The sequence below is a fragment of the Polyodon spathula genome, chromosome 3 (genome assembly GCF_017654505.1).
Source record: "Polyodon spathula isolate WHYD16114869_AA chromosome 3, ASM1765450v1, whole genome shotgun sequence".
Classification (NCBI taxonomy): Eukaryota; Metazoa; Chordata; class Actinopteri; order Acipenseriformes; family Polyodontidae; genus Polyodon; species Polyodon spathula.
In genome coordinates, this window is record NC_054536.1 from 77,368,050 (window position 1) to 77,389,819 (window position 21,770).

The 21,770-nt window shown below is 37.0% G+C and overlaps 1 protein-coding gene across 1 annotated transcript in view; it reads right to left on the bottom strand.

Annotated features, from left to right (window-relative positions):
• Positions 1 to 2,688: 2,688 nt before the first annotated feature.
• Positions 2,689 to 21,770, bottom strand: part of LOC121313430 (peroxidasin homolog) — a 108,176-nt gene continuing 89,094 nt past the window's right edge. The window contains exons 15-23 of the mRNA XM_041245955.1: positions 20,533 to 20,641; positions 18,853 to 19,010; positions 17,022 to 18,525; positions 13,989 to 14,123; positions 13,335 to 13,543; positions 7,449 to 7,572; positions 6,717 to 6,852; positions 3,436 to 3,549; positions 2,689 to 3,329 (exon numbers count right to left, since the gene is read on the bottom strand). Of these exons, the coding sequence (XP_041101889.1) occupies positions 3,213 to 3,329; positions 3,436 to 3,549; positions 6,717 to 6,852; positions 7,449 to 7,572; positions 13,335 to 13,543; positions 13,989 to 14,123; positions 17,022 to 18,525; positions 18,853 to 19,010; positions 20,533 to 20,641 (2,606 nt within the window). The 3' untranslated portion in view covers positions 2,689 to 3,212. The remainder of the gene's footprint in view (positions 3,330 to 3,435; positions 3,550 to 6,716; positions 6,853 to 7,448; positions 7,573 to 13,334; positions 13,544 to 13,988; positions 14,124 to 17,021; positions 18,526 to 18,852; positions 19,011 to 20,532; positions 20,642 to 21,770) is intronic.

Below are 21,770 nucleotides of genomic sequence, written 5' to 3' on the forward strand. Positions count from 1 at the left end.
CACTTTGAAGATGCAAAATATTTTTTATTGTGAAACATACAAGAAATAAGACAAAAAAACAGAAAACTTGAGCGTGCATAAGTATTCACATTAGCCACCAGGATTTGTGTCCATTGTTCAAGGCAAAACTGCTCCAGCTCCTTCAAGTTGGATGGGTTCCACTGGTGTACAGCAATCTTTAAGTCATACCACAAATTCTCAATTGGATTGAGGTCTGGGCTTTGAATAGGCCATTCCAAGACATTTAAATGTTTCACCTTAAACCACTCGAGTGTTGCTTTAGCAGTATGCTTAGGGTCATTGTCCTGCTGGAAGGTGAACCTCCGTCCCAGTCTCAAATCTCTGGAAGACTGAAACAGGTTTCCCTCAAGAATTTCCCTGTATTTAGTGCCATCCATCATTCCTTCAATTCTGACCAGTTTCCCAGTCCCTGCCGATGAAAAACATCCCCACAGCATGATGCTGCCACCACCATGCTTCACTGTGGGGATGGTGTTCTCGGGGTGATGAGAGGTGTTGGGTTTGCGCCAGACAGAGCGTTTTCCTTGATGGCCAAAAAGCTCAATTTTAGTCCCATCTGACCAGAGTCCCTTCTTCCATATGGGTAGTCTCCACATGCCTTTTGGCGAACACCAAACGTGTTTGCTTATTTTTTTCTTTAAGCAATGGCTTTTTTCTGGCCACTCTTCCGTAAAGCCCAGCTCTGTGGAGTGTACGGCTTAAAGTGGTCCTATGGACAGATACTCCAATCTCCGCTGTGGAGCTTTGCAGCTCCTTCAGGGTTATCTTTGGTCTCTTTGTTGCCTTTCTGATTAATGCCCTCCTTGTCTGGTCCGTGAGTTTTGGTGGGTGGCCCTCTCTTGCCAGGTTTGTTATAGTGCCATATTCTTTCAATTTATTAATAATGGCTTTAGTGGTGCTCCGTGGGATGTTCAAAGTTTCGGATATTTTTTTATAACCCAACCTTGATCTGTACCTCTCCACAACTTTGTCCCTGACCTGTTTGGAGAGCTCCTTGGTCTTCATGGTGCCGCTTGCTTGGTGGTGCCCCTTGCTTAGTGGTGTTGCAGACTCTGGGGCCTTTCAGAACAGGTGTATATATACTAAGATCATGTGACAGATCATGTGACACTTAGATTGTACACAGGTGGACTTTATGTAACTAATTATGTGACTTCTGAAGGTAATTGGTTGCACCAGATCTTATTTAGAGGCTTAATAGCAAAGGGGGTGAATACATATGCACACACCACTTTTCCGTTATTTATTTTTTAGAATTTTTTTAAACAAGTTATTTTTTTCATTTCACTTCACCAATTTGGACTATTTTGTGTATGTCCATTACATGAAATCCAAATAAAAATCAATTTTAATTCCAGGTTGTAAGGCAACAAAATAGGAAAAATGCCAAGGGGGGTCAATACTTTTGCAAGCCACTGTACTTTTCAGTGGTGAACATAATCATGCAAGAGACTTCTTTTAACAGAAAAAATAATGCTCTTCATGAACCAGATGCTCATTTCAAATTTCAAAATAAAACTTTATTGTCACAAAATATACAATATGATAAATGTTTATGCACAAAGCACTATTACAGTTCCATTTCAGTTTGGAAACCAGAATTGTTTTTCACTGCACATTATACTTTCAGTGGTACAGTAAATTTTGTTTAATGTTTTTTTTTTTTTTTGTGTCAGTATACCTATACATACAGTACGTTAATGAAAAAATACTTTTGTCATACAAAAAATATAATGCATCAATATGCCTTATAATCTGTCCTGTGTCCAGTAAATACAAAATAAGTTGTTTTATTAAATAACCTAGCACTTTTTTTTTTCTGGGAAAATATTGTAGTACAAAGTCATATTAAAAATGCATTGCAATCTGTTACACAAAACAATTCTGGCCCAGAGACACTTTTCAGATGCACTGCTTTGCATTTCAACTATAGTGTTATGTAATACACTTGTGTCATAGTTATAAAATAACAATTTGAAAACTAATCTTTACACAACATGGTGCAGTATTTGTGTATAGTCACTTATATATATATATATATATAAAAAAAACAATACACAGAAATTATATTTATACTATTTATTTTTGAGGCATGACACTTAGCACCATTTTTTGTCAAACATCCCTGGCATTGTGTTGCTATGAGGTACAGGTATTTCAAAGGCAATATCAGGAAAGCTCACAGTGTTTTTACAGTGTTCCCCATCATGAATTTAGACTGCTTCAGGAAGACCTGCCCTTGAAATGTTTACTGTGGTTTGAGTAAGCAGTTTTGCAATTTACTGCAAACAATCGCACACTTGTATTCAGTATTCACATATTTAAAATGCAATGCATATTACATTTTATGAATAATAATGTATATTTTAAAAAATCTGTTTACAACCTCTTTTTTTTTAGTTTGTATCAAATGCCACATTATGACATTTATATCATTATCTGGAAATGTTATTTCAAATTCTGACAAATTCACCCTGTGGGGCACTTTAATAAAACTTAGCTGTGAGTTTTGAACCCATTTATCATACAGAGATTGGTTTTAAATGTGACTTTCAATGTGATATTATATATATATATATATATATATATATATATATATATATATATATATATATATATATATATATATATATATATATATATATATATATATATATATATATATATATAAATGCAAATTACAATAAATACATTTTGGTTGTATAAATCATGAGCCTCAAAGATGGAAATATCTGCCATAGGAGTTGCTTTCATGAATATTTTTACTGTAGCGCTTTATTATAGTTAACTACTGCTTTGCTAGTCAATGAACAATGCTTAGTTAATGTAATTTTAAAAGTTATTTCCTTCAGTCAGAAAAAAATAATTTGCTAATCCTTTGTGTGGTGCACCGTGTAATAACAGTAACTAATACTAATAATAATTATAATGCAACCACATAATGCTACCTCTGGGAGTAACTGCAATCTTGTAGCTAAAATCTACTTTTATTTTGGCAATGGCAGAAAAGATGTCAATAGTATAAGGAAGAATGAACTAATTCTCCCTGTTTTTCACTTGTAGAGTTCTGGTGACTTGGTGCATACAGTAAGCAGTAACAATAACTGCTTGACAGACTCTTGTGAATATCAGTAGACAATGCAAGTTAATGACCAGTCCTCTGCATCCTGTCTTTATAGGTTTCTGACTGATCACCCACTTCCTTTTTCACGCACTGAACAAACAGGGCAACATCTGTCTTTCACTCTGAAGGGCTTCCAACATTCTGCTCGAGGACAGGTTTCTACAAAACATGTAATCTGTCCATTCTAAAAAGCAAAAAGAAAACAAGATGGCATTAATGTATGTCAGCCATGGCATAAAAGACAATAGCAATGCTTATTAAGGAAAATCCTGAGATGCAGCTTTGCCTACCTCACAGTGACAGCTGGTGCATACTTCCTTTGCCCATTGTTCACCTTCTTTTCTGTGGATTCCACTTTCATCCATGCAGCCATCTTTTTTCAGCCGAGTCTCCAGTTTGTTTATCTGTTCAGGTTAAGCAATATTCAAGTTACTATGCCATATATAGTATACATGACTACGGTTGGACAAAAAAAATGAAAACTCCTACACGTATGCATGTCTATGTAAAGGAATGTCTTTCACATGACTGATACATTGGTAAATACTATTCCTGATTTCCTTTTGTTTTCCAGTTTTATTTTGTTATTTAGATTGGCAATTCTTAAGAATGGTTGGAGCAAAGGCTCTTGGGGCTCTTCACACTTTTTAATGTAAAAACAAACAATACAAACACAAAATACGGGTAAAGTTAGCAAGAGAAATGGAATGGAATTTGTTATGTTTGTCCTTATTACTTTCTGTTGTTGTTCTCCATACTGTACAGTCCTTAAAGGTCAAAGTTGTGGATAAAACTTTGTTTTCAAAACAAAACAAAAATATACATTTCAGTGTGCAAATATAATTTATGCCTACTGTGGCTTACTGTAAAATACATGTTTAAACTGTCTTCTTTGTTCTCAATATTACAAGACTGGCTCCATTTTTGTGTTTCCAGGTTTTGTACTGCTGTGTATACTGTCAAAACATTGAACATTTCCAATAGACCAGTGTTTTAAACAGCTCTAAATTCTATGGTCAGGAAAACATTATCTACAGCCATTTATAGGTCCATTTTTACCCCTTTGAAGCTGTGATCCTGGTGGCAAACACATCAGAAATATATTGCTGCAAATTCAATAACCTTACAAATCTATTTATTATGCTTGGATAATTTAATTCTATCACACTTTGAATGAATTATGCCTGAATAGTATTTCCTTAGATATAATTGTAATACATGACAAACACAATGTTACAGTTCATCATTAAAAACACAAAATAAAAGGGTGCAGAATAAGAACAAAATTAAAACACATATGAGGTGGTGTGAGTAAAATAAAAAAATAAAAAAATACAAAAAATACAAAAAAAAAGATTAAGTAAGAATTTGGTTCCTTCTTTAGCGATGATAGAAGATCAACTAATCTCCTGGGGTCCATTTGTGAGAATGTCCTGGTGTCTACATCATTTATATTGTTCCTGCAATCGATTTCAATATGGAAACATTTCCTCTGGCTAGTTATTTTTCATCAGTACAGTCATGGGTGTTATTTGTAATCACTGGCTTGTTTAAATTCAGTTTTGTAGCATGTAAAATGCTGGTGCTTAGTTTTTTCCATTTTGATATCCTCGCATTTTTCTTGAGTTATATGTTATTGTTTTTTTTTTTTCAGATTTCCCACTTGCCTCAAGGATTCTTTTTACATTTCTGACCCTTAATTTAGTGGTCGGAAGCTGTTTTACACTGTTGTATTCTGGCTTTCACTAAAAACGTGAGAAGCCACACTTAATACTAGTTCCAAAATCAGGGTTTTGAGGATCGACGACATTCAGACTGTAGAACCCAGTAAAGGCATGGGGTGTTGCCCACACTGTGGCAGAGCTTATGGAGCTGTCGCTCCCTGTCAGACTGGAAAGGAGGTGAATGGAAAGCCTCCAATTCCACAGACTGGTTGACATGGAACGAGATAGTCTTTGGCAAACTGCTGCCCAAATGTTCACCTTCTGTTCTGAGTCTGTCGATTGCCTGGAACGGCGATTCTTCTTTCTCCCGGGGGAGAGGGGAAGGAGAGGGAGAGCTCGAGGAGGAAGAAGACCATGAAGACAGTTTTGAGCCTGGGCTACTTTCCTGGGTGTGTTGTCTGCTCTCCCTTAGCGCAGAGCCATGGGGTGATGGAGAAGAGCGCTGTGCAGGAGTCAGAGATACAGTACACTCTTTAGAGCTGCAGGACAACCTCATCTCCAGCGTGCGTTTGGAGAAAGTGGTATAAAACTCACAGAAACTAGTTAACTAGCGTTTTTAACTAGCGCCTCCTTGGCATGCTCTGGTCCCAGGCAAGAAGAGTACCAGCTATGCTTGTCCTCCTTAGGCAGATTGGTCTTGCATGTCTCACAGGGATGGAAGCCAGGTGTGATGCAAGGAGCAAGCAATGTGATTTACCTCAGCACCGGGTCGATAGTGGGTTGGAACTGGGTCAGTTTGGTACCGGTTCAGAATATTTAACACTGGGTCGGTATTGGTTCATAACCGGTTCAGTACTGGTTTGGAACCTGGTCTGCACCAGACCAGTTCGATGGCTTTGGCACCATTCGGAAACGGATCGGTACTGGTTTGTGACTTGAACACTGGGTCGGTACTGGGTTAGTGACTAACACTGGGTCGGTACAGGGATGGTACAGGGTTGGTACAGGGACAGTACAGGGTTGGTACAGGGACAGTACCGAATCGGTACGGTGACTTTAACACTGGGTCAGTACTGGTACCAGTGCAGTAACCTCGGTCCCGGTTCAGTAACGGTACAGTACTTGGTCGGGAGCGGAAGCATGCCGGTGACCTTAATACGGGTCCACCTGGTTGCAATTACAGCAGGTGGTAATGTACAGTAAAGCCACTAGCAAAACCTCTCAATCAGTATCAGTACGATACTGAGGGAAGCCTGCTTGTCAGAATAACTAACAGCCTTCACAATGGCTATGCTAAAAGTTCTTCACCAAAGCAGCACTGAGATACTGTTGTTTTAATACAACCTTCAAAAAAACAGAAACTAATATCTCAGTCCTGTGCAGCTCAACAGCTGCTCTTATCTAAGTGAGAAGCACTGTGTCAAGCACTATGTTACAGACAGGCCGGCGCATAGTATCTGTAAGACAAAAATAAAACTGAGTATATATATATATATATATATATATATATATATATATATATATATATATATATATATATAACAACAACATTTCACAAGAAAGTATTGTATTGATTTTTCTAGCTGCATGACCTCTAGGCTAGGCTCAAGTTCACAGTTCTTGACATCTTTGCTGGTAAATTCTGATTTACGGTTATCTGTCAGGTGTTAGTGGTGCTAAACATTTAAACTGAAAATATTCTTAGAAAGCTATGTAAATAGGGACATTGGATAAATTGGGTAAATATGAATACTACTTTATTATGTCAGTTACAGTATGTACACATTATAGTACAGTACTAGTTGTAAGTATGTGTTGTTATAAATTGGAGAATATTGTACAGTATGAGTGCATACTAAATACAGTATGTTTATTCTATTGAAGTTACTCTAAATTTACAAACCTACCTGTTTTCTGAAAAAAGATATTGTCTTCTGCATTTCAGTCATAAAGCTGCTGAAATCCTTAGCTGAGTCTAATTGATTTTCCTCTGCATAATCAGTGACATTATTGACTGTTTCCATTACTTCTTTACATCTGAAACTAACAATTGAACAACAACCATAGTAAATAAAACACATTGGAAAAAACAACACAATTTCCCCAATTCAATAGTATTCCCCACTTAACCATCACAAAATTTAAACAGAACTTTTATAAAATGCTACTAGGTAAAGGCGACCTAGGTATCAATATGTGAATATATAAACATATATCTTTAAATTATGTAAATGTGGGATAAAAGTGCCCTACTAGACTGTTCTAAAATCTAATCATCTAGTAGCACTTTCTACATTTTATTGTATTTTTGAAGAATCAGTTAGCAAAACAAAGCATTGGTTAGTGTACAATTCCGGGATAATCTTTGAATAACGGCTGCAAACTCCTATGAATTCCAATGCATTTGCTGCTATACCTGTGGTGTTCCACTTGTACTCATTATGAATGTGTGGCCATTACTTAAGTGTTACCCAACTGTTTTCCCCTTACACTTTGGTGGTAATACATTCCCAAGTAGCTGGAATTAGACACAATGTTTTGGGGATATTTTCATAAGATTCTGTGATGTTGGGGCCACTGTCTGACTTGACTTAGAATGACTCAACATTTGTAAGTCAGTTTTACAATGCTGTGAATACCTTTTTTGCTTTTTATTTTCCCATACACCTCCCTGTTGTTTTTCCAGAGGATGGCTGTGGTCTGCAGAGCGTTTGCTGTGGAAGTGTTGGGACAGTGCACTGAACTGTCCCCGGGATCTACAATCTGAGAACAAAGTGGTACAAAAGCATGATAACCTATTCAACAGCTACTTCTTCTAAACAAAACAATTAAAATACTGCTTGTTAAAAAGGTAACAAATGATTTAAACCCATTTTCTTTCCTCTAAGCATGGCAGCAGTCTCAAAAAGCCCTGTGCTGTTTACAGATCTTTTTGTTTTCTAGAAGTTACTTTAGCTTTTTTATAAATCAGTCTCACAAGCTGTTTCCCCTCAAACAAAAAAATTCACAGCCATTCTCTATGCTTCTCACCAATGGCTTGAGGAACATGAAAGAGACTGTATGATATCTTCCATGGCCACCTCAATCCCTGTATGTCAATCCAATTGAACATGTTTGGGATTAACTTGAATGATGCAAACATCATAACCTCTGCCTACCTCTCTGCACCAATTGCCTGAAATAGTAATGACTGAATGGATTTATATTCCTCAAGACTCTTTCCAACACCTTGTGCAGTCTACAGCTAAAGCCAAAAGTTTTGCATCACCTTTTAGGATTAAGACATAATAACTACAAAGTGATATGTAATTCAATATATTAACATAGCATTATTCAGCAGGTTTCATTCAACTTTATGAAGCAACATTTGTAAATTCTATAGGATGATGCATAACGTTTGGCCATAGCTGTATGTCACTTTGTGTCAAGGCTGTGAACTGGGCAAACGGTTTCCCAATTTGATATTAGGAGCAGGTCCTAAGTGGCCTAGCAATGTGTGTAAGTTAGTAAGTTTGTCCAGCACTCATAGTGTGTGCAAAAGCATTGAGGGTGGGATATTATCTGCAAAACTAGCAGCTGGAACAGTGACAATGCAGTTCTCACTTTACCAAAGCTAAAACCTTCAGTAAGCAATAATATTTGAGACTGTTTATCTGTTAATGAGAGGTAAACAATAGAGTTTAAATCATTGACTACCTCTACTTTAAGAATTCACAAAGCATTTACCTTTCTGTAAAAAAAAAAAAATATATATATATATATATATATATATATATATATATAAACACACACACACACACACACACACACACACAACATGTTTTAATTATACAGTAATAGCATACAGCAATGCCTATACAAACTAGTAGATTGATACAGGGGAATAACCTAAATTGCATCAACCACCTATACCAAATCAAGCAGATAAACATTTTGGGCCACTGTTTCATCATGTTTTAGATTGTATGTGCTGGTATTATCATAACAATTAGGAAGTGATGGGATTCGATGCAAGTATCTCCCATTACACTGATGAATATCATTGACTTAAGCAAACGCATGAATCTTGTTCAAGCTGCAACAGAGATATTTATGAAAATGACACACAGAAACAAGAATAAAGACAAACAGAAAGGTTTAGCACATACACATCTGGACAAACAAATACTTTATGTTTAAAGAAATTGGTTTACTATAATACAAAACAGAGAAATATCTTAATATAGCCATCCTACAATCCTTAAATCTGCTCTTTGGAAAAAACCTTAGCAGGATTACGATCCTCCCCTGTTCGCTCTTGTCGGCCCTGTTTTTTTGTTGGTCTTGTTATTTCTGTTTCGGTTATGTGAATTTGGGGCGGGGGGGCAGGGGGAGGGGGAGGGTGGATAAGGGATGGGGGGGGAGGGAGGGGTGAAGAGGGAGCGAAACTCTCCTTTAGGAACATCTCTTTTCAAAGGACGGGACCTTCTAGTCCTTTGTTGCAAAAACAGAGGTGAATTAGAGCGCATCTCAACGGAGAGGGGGGCAGGGGACGACACCCTTTGAGAGAGGAAGGTGGGAGCGAGGTGGAGGACTGATGATAATTGAAATATAATGAATACAATTATAGTGACCAAAATCATTTGTAAAAAACTAAAACTAAAACATTAAAATGTTGCTTTATGTATGACAAAGCCTCGTGGGTAACTGTATTATTTAACATGAATAGGAAGACTAACTGTATACTTCAAATCACCGTCCCATCACTATTTAAACTCGCCTCGAACAAGAGGTTTTGTTACCCTCGGCCTGAGGTACGCCACCAGCCTGGCAAGACGAAACAGACGTTGGCGCAGCTGGTGCAGACGCAACCACAAGCCTGAAAGTAGCAGCACATAACAATGCATTTAATCCATCATGACATTCAACATGCACCAGAACTGCTTTTAATCATGGTGGTGATTTTTTTTTTTTTTTTTTGTATAAAATCTTTATATAGTGCTGGATAACACAGGTACAGAAGCCATGCAATAATAAAGCCATGCATTTCCTTAAAAATCTCAGACTGTGTCTAATGTATTTTGGCTCTGCAATGTATCAAATTCAAATATCAATGATGATGATATACTTTTTGACTTGCTGACATAATGTGTTCACCTTAAAGCAATATAACTGAAGCATAGGCCATAGCCACAATTAACATTACCAAAGAAATGTGTTCATTAAAACATAAATAAAAAACATAGCTGCCAAACTGAGGTATTAAAATACAGGAGCAAACCAAACATACAATGAACAACAGCAGTGACAATAACTAAGCGCTGACTACAAACATAAAGTCAACCTCTGGTTAATTAACTTTTACTGAGCTTAAAATCTCCATCTCCTTTCATTTTTTTATATTTACATACACACATGTAAATTGGAGGAATACAGAAAAAGAATGATTCTGACTGGCTGTAACCAACTTGCCTCGGTCCCTGTACTGAACAGCTTCTCTGTATACTCTTTGGTACTGCTGGTTCAGCATAGAGAATGCAGTGCGAAGACCATGAATACTAGTGAAAAGACCTGAATGGACAGTTTAAACATGAAAAATCAGACAAACAAAAGTGAAATACTTGTACAGTGAACAGGCAAACAATTGAAACACGCAGAGAATCCACAGAAGATATTTAAACATAGAGCTGAAAAACAAAGAAAAGAGATCAGACGTAACAAAGAAATTAGTAACAAACATGAGCCACAGACAAACACAGTGACGTACTGTGAGTAATGAGCTCTTGGGTGGGTACACATATTAAATAGCATACTATTATTTTATGTATTTATTTATTTCATTTATATAGCACCTTTCATACCGAAGTATCACAAGGCACTGTACATAAATACATAAAAATACAAAATATACAAATAATAATAAAATAAACATTAAAAGCTAGCAATTATGTTGATTTAAAACCGCTAAGATAAAAATTCCATTTTACAAAAATATATGTTAAGTTTAGATTTAACTACCCACAGACCCAGCTTCCCTAACACATGGAGGTAGAGCATTCCATAGTTTAGGGGCTCTAAAAGAAAAAGCCCTCCCTCCCGTATTGATTTTATTGACCCTGGGAACAACGAGCAGGCCCACTTCCTGTGATCTAAGAGTGCGATTTGGGTCAGTAGTTCCTGCAAATAGCTAGGTGCTGCTCCATTCAAGGCTTTATAGGTCAATAATAAGATTCTAAAATCAATTCTATATTGAACAGGGAGCCAGTGCAAAGAGGCTACACCAGGGGTGATATGCTCATTTTGTTAGTTTTAGTCAAAATTCTAGCAGCAGTATTCTGTACAAGCTGTAGGCGGGACACAGCACGTTTTGGGATGGTAGAGAGGAGTGCGTTACAGTAATCAATTCTTGAAGAAACAAAGGCATGTGTTAGTCTCTCAGCATCAGATAAGATAATAGGTCTCAGTTTGGCTATGTTTCACAAGTGATAGAAGGATACTTTAGAAACTTCCCTAATATGAGGTTCAAATGACAAATCAGGATCAAAGAGAACCCCCCAATTTTTTTGATTTCAGTTTTAGGATTTGATAAAAGACTGCTAGGGTCAAACTCGTGCAATCTTAAATTTTTTAGTTGGTTATGGGAGCCTACAAACATAACCTCTGTTTTATCTGAATTCAATATTAGGAAGTTTTGAGACATCCAGCACTTGATATCAGCAAGGCAAGCAGCAAATAACACCCTGACAGAAGTATCACCAGGTTTTAACCACATAGCAGTGGAAGTTCACACCATGTTTCCTAATGATATCATGCAATGGTAACATATAAAATGAAAATAGTAATGGACCCAGAATAGAAGAATCTCGTGGAACACCGCAGTCAACTTTGGTCAATGCTGATTTTTCCCAGTCCCACGAGTATTTCAGATGATTTAATAAGATGGAGTGGTCTACGATGTCAAAAGCTGCACTTAGAATTAGAATTGATGGAAAGCCCAAGTCAGAGCTTATCAGTAGATCATTTACAACTTTGACAAGGGCTGTCTCTGTACCATGAGCAGCACAAAATCTGGACTGAAATTTCTCAGATACACCATTAAGAGTTAAAAAAAAAGTTCTACTTGAAATACAACAACCCTCTCTAAAACCTCTAAGAATGGAAGACTGGAGATGGGCCTGTAGTTATTAATGAATTATGGATCCAAGTTGTGTTTCTTGAGCATGGGCTTTACCATAGCTACCTTAAGTGCTGAGGGAACAATACAGAAAGTGGGTAATAACAACTCCAAGAGTGTTTTTTTTATTTTATAATTTTGTAGGAATGGGCTCAAGAGAACATGTCATAGTTCTCATGTGCTGAATCAGAGCTGTCAACTCTTGAAGGGTAATCAAAGACCTCCACAGTAGCCTTAGAGGCACTATTAGGTAATATTGTGCAACAAGTCTCCTTAATAGAATATGTGGAATCTGATTTCTAATGTGTAGTGTTTTATTTTTAAAGTGATTAAAGAAGTAATTACAGCTAGGAATAAAACCTGCATCAAGGGTGGAACTATTTGGAAACACATTCATTAATTTATCAATTGTGACAAAAAGAAATGTAGGATTATTTTTATTAGTTTCAATTCAGTTAGAGTAATAAGTTGATTTGGCCAATGCCAGAGCCTTCCTATATAGTGAACATGCAGTTTCGTTACCCGCCATCTCCATTCTAACTTCTGACCCTCATATTTCAATTTGCGGGAAGCATCATTAAACCACGGTGACCTTTTTTTTAAAAACACCCATACGAGTTTTGACTGATGCTACAAAATAATAAAGGCATTAGTTACACTGTACTAGATGATAACTTGTGTTTTCTGCGTTGCGCCTGCTTTTGAAATTAAGTAAAAGTATTTTCTTTTCATGACTATTCTGAGATATTGTTGTAGCATGCAATGTAAAAGTAATATCAGGAAAAGTATATACCTGTCAACACAGGTGACCTTTCCTTTATTTGCTAGTTGAATGTGGCAGTATGAATAATGCATTGGCAGGGAGAGGGTTAAACTGGGAATGTGGCTGGAGCCATGAATTGAATACATTATTAAATGCTTGATTAAAGCTCCAGCCAGGTGTATAAACAGTGTGACCACGGGTGTTAGTGGGTACTGATTTAGGAGTTGATCTTGGTGAGAGGTGAAGGTGTGATCCATGCTGTCCCGTCTCGTTTGTTTGTTTATGCCTCTGTAAGTGTTTTTGTAGACCTTTTGTTTTGGCCCTTGTGATGTTTGTTTTGTTCTATTTAATGTTTGTTGTTTTGTTTATTCATTGTATTTGTTATTAAACGTGGGCATTAGCGTTTTGCAACCTGCAACTTCTGTGTCTGAGTCCCTTCCTAGTCAAAACAACATTGCCAGTGACACTGTCCTGTCACACTGTGCTAAAGTGATTTCACTGTACCTTTACACAGTAAACATGGGGCAACACAAGTTTAACATTGCTTCACATCATCCACACTCCAAAGACACTTGAAAGTGCAGTGAAATTTGTGATTATTTTACTTACCATCGCAGCAATCCTGCCACATTCTCAGATCAATCCTGCTGATCTCCTCACAGGACACATATCCTTGAGGGTAATCCGCTTTTAAGAAGACATCAGGCTGGACTTGTTGGATATTATCGCCATTGTCACACAGGACACGAGCTAAGGAGGCCTGTTTAAGCTGTGTGAGCTGAGCAGGGGTAAACACTCCTGGGTTTTCATACCATAACCTAGTGAATGCGAAAACAAAAAGTCCACATATGGGTTTTAACTTGGATTGGATTACAAAATGTCAATCATGTTTTTTTCTGCATATAGAAACAAGATTTCCTTCAAATTAGGTTTTAATGGAAAACTGTATCAGCTCTGTATCCTGGCTGTAATTTCAAAATCGTTTCTAAAAAATCCAAACATTATCAAGACATACACTCCATTCAGTTGAGACAGACTGTGTTACATTCTATTTTACTGATGCTGCTTTATATGTGCCATTCTTATTTTTTCTCTGCATCGTTTTAAAAATGATTCTCAGCAGGTAGGAGTAGATGAATATGCCAACAGTAGATGAAAAAATGTTGCAAACCTGCAGTATGTCATATAGTTGCTCAACTTACTGGGGAGTTTTTCTGTGGCTAGGTTTACAACTGGAAGCTATTTATGATAAGATATTTTCACCTGTCTCCATTCCTGAGTCTCTGAAACTGGGTAACAAGTAGACACATCAGGGCTGGCCCCACTCTAGTTCCAGGAATAAGATCCTCCACCATCATTGCAGGCCAAAGGTCAATATTCAAGGGTGTACCATACAACCTAAACAAAGACATTTTAAACACACATATTTGGGGGAAAAGGGGACACTGCTGACAGAAGTTATTCAAGTGCATCCCGAAAATATAAATCAAACTGCAAAACACAAATGTGAAGTGTGCTTGTTACTTTAAGATACTGTCAAATAGCAACAAAATAAAATAAAAACCAAATAAAAAGGATGAAGGGGAAACATTTACTTCCATCATATAAATATCTTGGTTAATGGCTTGGTTCAATGATAAATTTTGAATACCATATTGAACACCTGGTACACAAATGAGAGTTTAACTAGGAGAGTTGAACTAGGTTTTCTATATAGACACAGACAGTGTTTTTTCAAGAAGGTTGTTTCAATTGGTAACCAAAACAATATTACCTTTAATAGACTATGCTGCTTCAGTATACATGAGCGCATCCTACAGAGTTCTGACAAAACTGGTTCCCATTCATAATAGTGATGGAAGATGTATACTGAATGCAGATTACAACCAGCACCACTGTACTCTCTTTGAAACTTTAGTATGGCTCAGTCTGAGGAACAGAAGGGTAATAATCATGTTTTGATTTAAATTTATAAGGTATACACTGGAAATGCTCCAAGTTACCTTACATCTCTGTTAAGACACGTGTAACTCTACCTATGCCTAATATCAAATGATGTGCCTACTTTTAACAATCATTAAATTCAGATCAAACATGGGGCAACGTGCCTTTGTCTATCAAGCAACTTATCTTTATAATTCATTGCTTTTGAATATAAAAACAGCCTCTTCGCAATACCTTTTTAAATCACTCAAATAGTTTAAACCTGACCAGGGTTGCAAATCCTGTAAATACTGACTATGACCAGAATCATGTAAACTGGAATTGTTCTGTTTTTATGACTGTTTTAAGCGTCTTTGTCCTGTTTGAATGATTTGTCTACTTTTGACGAAAAATCTTTCCAATAGCAGTAAATATCACTACCCACAAAAAAATAGTTCCAGTGAAAAGTAAACAACATTTGTTTAAAAGTGTTTTATTTTAAAAAATGAACATGCTTATTCATAAAAATAATAAATATTGATTAAAATGTGTATGAACTAAATCATTTCTGTATATACATTATCTTACCATATTACTTACTAATTTACTATTAAATTACATGGGCATACATATTTAAACTACACATTACATAAATGCATTTTACATTCTGCGTCTTTCACTAAATTCCCTTTTCTGCTGTATGGCGGGTCATTCAAAAGGCGATTGATACCAGCTCTCAGGCCTATAAAGCTTGATATGCTGTATTGTGCTCCACCTTTTCTTCCTCACGGAAAGTACATTAAATGTAAATGAATTTCTTGGAGACAGTTTTGAGGGATATTCACAGCCCATTTAGAAGTCTTTATTGTTTTTATTTATTTATTTATTTATGTATTTATTTATTTCAGTCAACTTTGATTCAGTTCTGGTTGCTTAATTTCATCACGCTGTTTTTATTTATTTATCTTTTAAATTACTGGTACTTTGTCCCATGCAGGAAATTCACCATTATACCAGTAAAAGTTTTTTTTTTTTTTTTTTTTTTTTAAGTTAGTGGTTACTTATAGATATTAAATGTTATACAATTAGGACAGTTAAGTGGCAGAAGAATTTGAATCAAAGGTGATGTGTCTCTTGAAATGTTGTGTGGGATTAACATGGCTGATTTCCAAGCAGGTTTATAACGTTATTTTTTGCCACATTCTTCTGCCAGGACCCCCTGAATATGAGATGCATATCTCATGGGTTCGTTCCAGGTTAAATAAATATTTGCAATTTGAAATTATTTACTGCAATTGTTTCATAATGCCAGCTAATGTTTGATATACATATATTTACTTGCATGTAATCTGACAGTTTGAAAATATTTACCGACATGTAATTGGAAGTTAAATTTAAAATTTTAATTTAGTTTTTAATTGCTGTTTGTGGTGTTTTTAATTTCAATGTTTCATTGGAAGGGGAGGAAAGGATAGCTGAAAATGTTGTGTTATACTGCTTCAAAAGCAAAAGGAGCAGAAAGATGTGTCTGATAGTTTGGAATGTCAAGATCTATTTGTTTATTTGATTTACTGTTGTTTGCACATTTTTAACAACTGATTAATTGCGTTTACTAAGTATTACTGAGTATAATAAAGTAACATTTAAAAGTTATTTAGCTTTCTTCAGCTTATGTTTTAACACTCCTAACAGCAAACACTAATTATATACACTGCAGTTAAATCACTAATCCAATCAGTTTTTCAGACACATTTTTCAATATTCATTTTCTGATACCATTATGTTGAATAAAAATAAAAATCAATGTACGACTAAAATTATATGATATCATAAGCTTTTAGTACTGCCGTGAAAGGAGAGCACCAATGAGCAAATGTTAAATTCTGAGATATTGTGAGATAGTGAGATATTAGGTATACCTTCCAGTAAGTACCCTCAGCCAAATTTCAAAATCTGTTTTTCGTTCAGTGTTTTTTTGATACCGCACTCAGGTAGACAAGATTAAATCGAACAATGCCCACAAGTGTGATTAATCGATTAATCATTTAGTGATTAAAACTCCTAATTAAAACAGATCTATATATCATTTGGAAATGCAAACTTGATAACTGTCAAACCAAAGAATTAATACCTCATAATTATATTAAAAATAAAAATGTTTAATGAACATACACAGTTCTTCTGATATCATTTTGTCAAAAGTACTGGTCGTGCGTATATGGTCAACATAACAGTTCAGCGGTTAATGGTGTAATGTTGTTTTACTGTTTTCCTCTTTCTTTTTCCACTTGATTTACCAAAATACCTCTTACTAATCATGTAAGGCCAAATGATCAACATAATTGTTTTTCAAACATGTCATAAAACACTCACCTTTTAAGCTTTTCTCTAATGTCTGGGTTTTTAATCTCATTCTTCAGGTCTTCAAAGTCCTCAACAGAGGTTAGGTTACAGAAGACCCTGTAGTCCTTGTATGGAGGGATCCCATGATCACGGCCTCTCTGGATATTCATGGCTGCCAAGTCCAGAGCCACCGAGTGGGCCATGGAAAAGAGCCTCTCCGTCAACTCCATGTTCAGAAGCTGAGAAGGAACCCTCATTTTACCCGCTACTCCAAAGAGACCTCGCAGGAGTGGATCTATGCCACCTTCCTGTACAATCCTAAAGGGTGAGAAGAAGGCCTTGTGGAGAGGAATGTGCCCCTGTGGGATTTCCCCAAATGTCTCATTCAAACGGTACAGAATTGGGTTTATCAGAGTGTGTCCAAACCTGAAAGCAGCAGTAGCAAAAGCATTAAGTATGCCCCCATTTACATTTGGGTCATAGCTCTTGTATTCCCCCATAAGCTTCATACCCACCTCCCCCAAGATTTTGGGTAACCAGTGCTGGTAGGTGATGTGCTGCATTTGGGCACCTAAAATTTTTCTGGTTTCATGATATACTGTATCCCCGTCCCAATGGGGATTCAGTTTTATCAGCTCTCGTGCAATGCGGTTGTGCTCCCTGAACCACAGAGTGTGCATGGCAGTCAGGCCCAGCTGCTCGTTGGCTCGGTGATCCCCAGCGAGGAAGCATGGGATAGGGCTTTCATTCTCATCCCTCATACACTCAATGGGTGGTCCTATAGCAAATGGCAGCAGATGTTTTCCAGAGCTTGACACTTCCATGCCTTGCTTTAAAAGGCCACGCTGGTTGGAGAAGTCACGTAGCTCTTCAGACTCACGCTCACTGCTTCCATACACATTGGAGGCATCAATATATGATGTAAGATGGTTAATCTGTTCTCTGGCATACACAGAGTTCATAAGAACTGAGGTCATTCCACTACCACAGACTGGGCTGGAGCGGACAAAGAACATACATCTGGCATTCTGCACACGCGGGTCATTTTCAGGGATCATGATGGGAAAACAGGGGGGGTCATTAGAACACACAGAGCTGCAGGGCTGTCCATCAGAGAACCGTGACATGCTTAGAGCAGCAACAGTCTGGTCCAGATCATGATCCAAGAACTGACCCCACTGCATCAGCATATGTGTAAAGCGGTCGTCAGCAGTTATGGCCTCAGTGCCGACCATGGCTGTGGAGACCTGACGAGGCATTGGTAGATGATGGCCATTGTACGTGCTGTTTTCGCCGACCCCTCTGGGAAGGCTGAAACCATTCTCATAGACAGGCTTAAGGATTCTCTCAAAAGCTGTCAGGGAAGAACCCCACATGGGATGTTGAAGGTTGTTACAGGTGCCATCGTGGGTTCTGTACTTTTGATGGAAACAGATGTCTGAGCAATTTGGGAAGCGTCGATGAGCAGTGCAGCCTGAAAGATTGGCGATGAGGTCAAGGTAGTGTGGGGAAACCAGGTCATTGTAGCGGAATTCTAAAAAGACAATAAGAGAAATGGTCATTAGGTGTTGTATATATAATTATAGATTTATAATTATGTGAACACAACAGCTTCAGTTCTTAATACCTTCAGTTACTGATCCCTGGAATTAGAGGAAACCATTTTCTTACAGTGTAACATAATAACTACAAAATACCTTTTTTATCATTCAGATATATGTCTGATTCACTGTCTAGATCAGATAAGTACTTACTTTCTTGGCAAGGTTTAAGCTGCTGGGCTGGATTCTTGGAATTCAACCCTATGACTCAACCGGTGCTTGTTTTATTAGACTGTATTATTATGCTTATATAAACATACCTGTGCCATTGAGGTCTACAGTTAACCCTTGTTTCACATGTTCTTGGATCAGCAAGAGGGTTTGTTCAAAAATCTCTCCTGCTCTTGCTGTCTCAATGGTGAAAGGGTCACGGGGATAGCGGAATAGGGCCAGTATGTCATTGGGAGTACGAGGACGCCTGTGGAGTTTTAAAAAATACATTTTAACACTCAGTTTTTTAAATATAAACTGAAACATCTAGGGGGTAAGAACATGTTATTACAATCACATGTTAATGAATTCAAAACAGGAACCCTCTTACCACACGATTTCTTTGTTTCAGACATAATATAGAGATGAATACATAAAAAATGTTCAATAACGTGAGGCACAGATGGCTGATTAGTTTAGATGTCGTCACAATGTACAATCTGAGTGCATCTGTTGCCATTATAAAATGAAATCCTGATGGATTAAAACCTGATCCTCCACACTAGTGTAAAGAACTGCAACATTATTAGTTATAAGCTCACTATACACTAGAAATGGACGTTTTTGTGAACAAAATCAAAGCATCTCCCTCAAGATAACAGAAGATTGAATGGTTTACACACATTAAGTAATATGAAATGTGAAAAAGATCTGCATTGTTGATATATCCAGAGGTCAACCACAGTTTGCAAGCAGAAATTTCTACTGGACACCACTAATGGACACCGTCTTAGGTCTGAGGTCAAAGTTGTGTGTCATTAGGTTTTGCCTGAGGAGATTCCAGAACACTGAAAAGTTGCCATTTTAAATGGTTTATGAAATATTAGTAGAAATAGGTGAAGGGTGGAAGGGGATTTGCACTCATATAAGCTGCCCTTACAGGGATCTATTCTTTTTTGTCTAGAAAAGTAGAATTGGAAATGTACCCTTGCAGCCCTGTAAACTGCAAATTCTGCAATATAATATTTTAATGATGACACTTATTTCACTGACAGTACCTCCCCTTTCGAATGCATCCCCACACCTACAGTTTGTATAAAAATCCTAAGCATTACCCTATCACAAGAAACAGACAGACATTCAGGCATCATCTGCACCATCTTTTTTTTTTTTTTTGTCAGTTTTCTTTGATTTTCTGAAGCCTTTTAATCTTTGTATTCCTTCAGATAAACAATAACAGAACATACCCAGAACATTCTGAATGTTGTTTACTTGACAACAGCCAAATGCTGATGTATACTGAGTAACTGTGTAAAAGGTGTCAAATCAGTAAAATAATTCACTGTTTCGAGTGTCACTGACTATAATGCATTAAAAAAAAGAATGACACACTGTGTGCATGTGTGTCTACATATATATATATATATATATATATATATATATATATATATATATATATATATATATATATATATATATATATTATTAACATTTAAGGCATATCATGGGGAATATCATTTAAATTAATTATAATGTGTTGCTGCCGTAAACACAGCGCCCCCCAGCTCAATGATGTTATTATAATTACTGATATGTAAAAAAAAAATAAAGAAAAATAAAACATATGATACCCTCACACTTCAATTATCACCGGACACAAGACGGTCATTACTATCCAGTCATGACGGCTCAATTTGTTCCTTATGAAATAACCATATTAGTAATCCAATTACTTGAGACGTTATGAGTGAAGTAAATTAAAACTAGAAACCAGGGGTTTTAATTCGTACTTGTCAAATAAATCTCTGCGGGTGGAATTGATTGCACTGTCAACCCTTTGAGTTGCATCATGAAAGGATGGTTCAACAAAGCTGTCACCCACACGCTTTCCCTCTCGAACTGAAAGTGAAAAAAAGAATGTTTCATTTGGTTAAAGTACTCTGTTTATACAAAGGTGAAATAAACAATACATTCTGTTTACAAGCAGCTGACAAACATTTGCTTTCTGTAATTAGTTTTTATACTGTTACAATCTTCTTGCTTTCTTTATAAACATTCATTCAAAATATTTAACCCTAAAACATTTTCCTTTAAATAAAATCTTGACTTTTTTATGATAATAGCCCAATGTTCCCTTTCAAGTACGAAATGTAACCGTTTCTGAATGTGTGAGTGTACCAAAGCCGTCACAAGGGCAAGATTGCAGAACGACCGGAATGTTAAAAGGCTAAGCTGAAGGCTGGCCTGTCCGTTACCATTCAGAACCCCAGTAACATGTAGCTAGGGTGAAAATGTTTTGGCAACTTCACAGCTATGCCTGTGTTGTAAGGGTCAACTGGGAAGCCACCCTTAACACTAGTTCCAAAAAACAGGGTTTTGAGGATCCACAACATTCAGTCTGTAGAACCTAGTGAAGGTTTGGGGAGTAGCCCACACTGCTTCATTGCATATGTCCTTAACAGGTGCACCCTGGAATAAAGCTCATGAAGTTGCAAGGCCCCTGGTAGAATGGGCAGTGAGCTTTTCTGAAAGGGGCAAATTGGCCAGTTCATAGGCAGTCCTGACCGTGTCTGTTATCCAATTGGACAGTCGCTGCTTAGACAGGGCAGGGGGGGCAGTGGGTTGATTCCTGGGAAGCAACAAGGTCTATCTCTGCTCTCCCAGTTGAGGCTCACCACCTCAGGTGAAGCGTTCTAGTGATAAGGGAGGGGAAATAAACCCAGAGAGAGTTCATTTGAGGAGAGCAGGCTGAACACTCCAAAGAGTCTGGAGTGACTGAATAGATGTGTGTTCAGAGAACTGCTGTATTATATAGACGTAGTTATTTGACTTATTTTCAAGTTTATTTTTGTTTATGTATTCATGTGTTTTTAAAACTGCCAACATTTCTTCAAGGGGGGCTTCAATAAAATCTCACTTGTGGAATTTTAAACCTGACTTCGGACTGTTTCTTGCCACCTGCAATAGCCACTTGACCTCAATACTTTACACAAGACGTGGTGCAAAGAGCAAGCAATGCAATGTACAA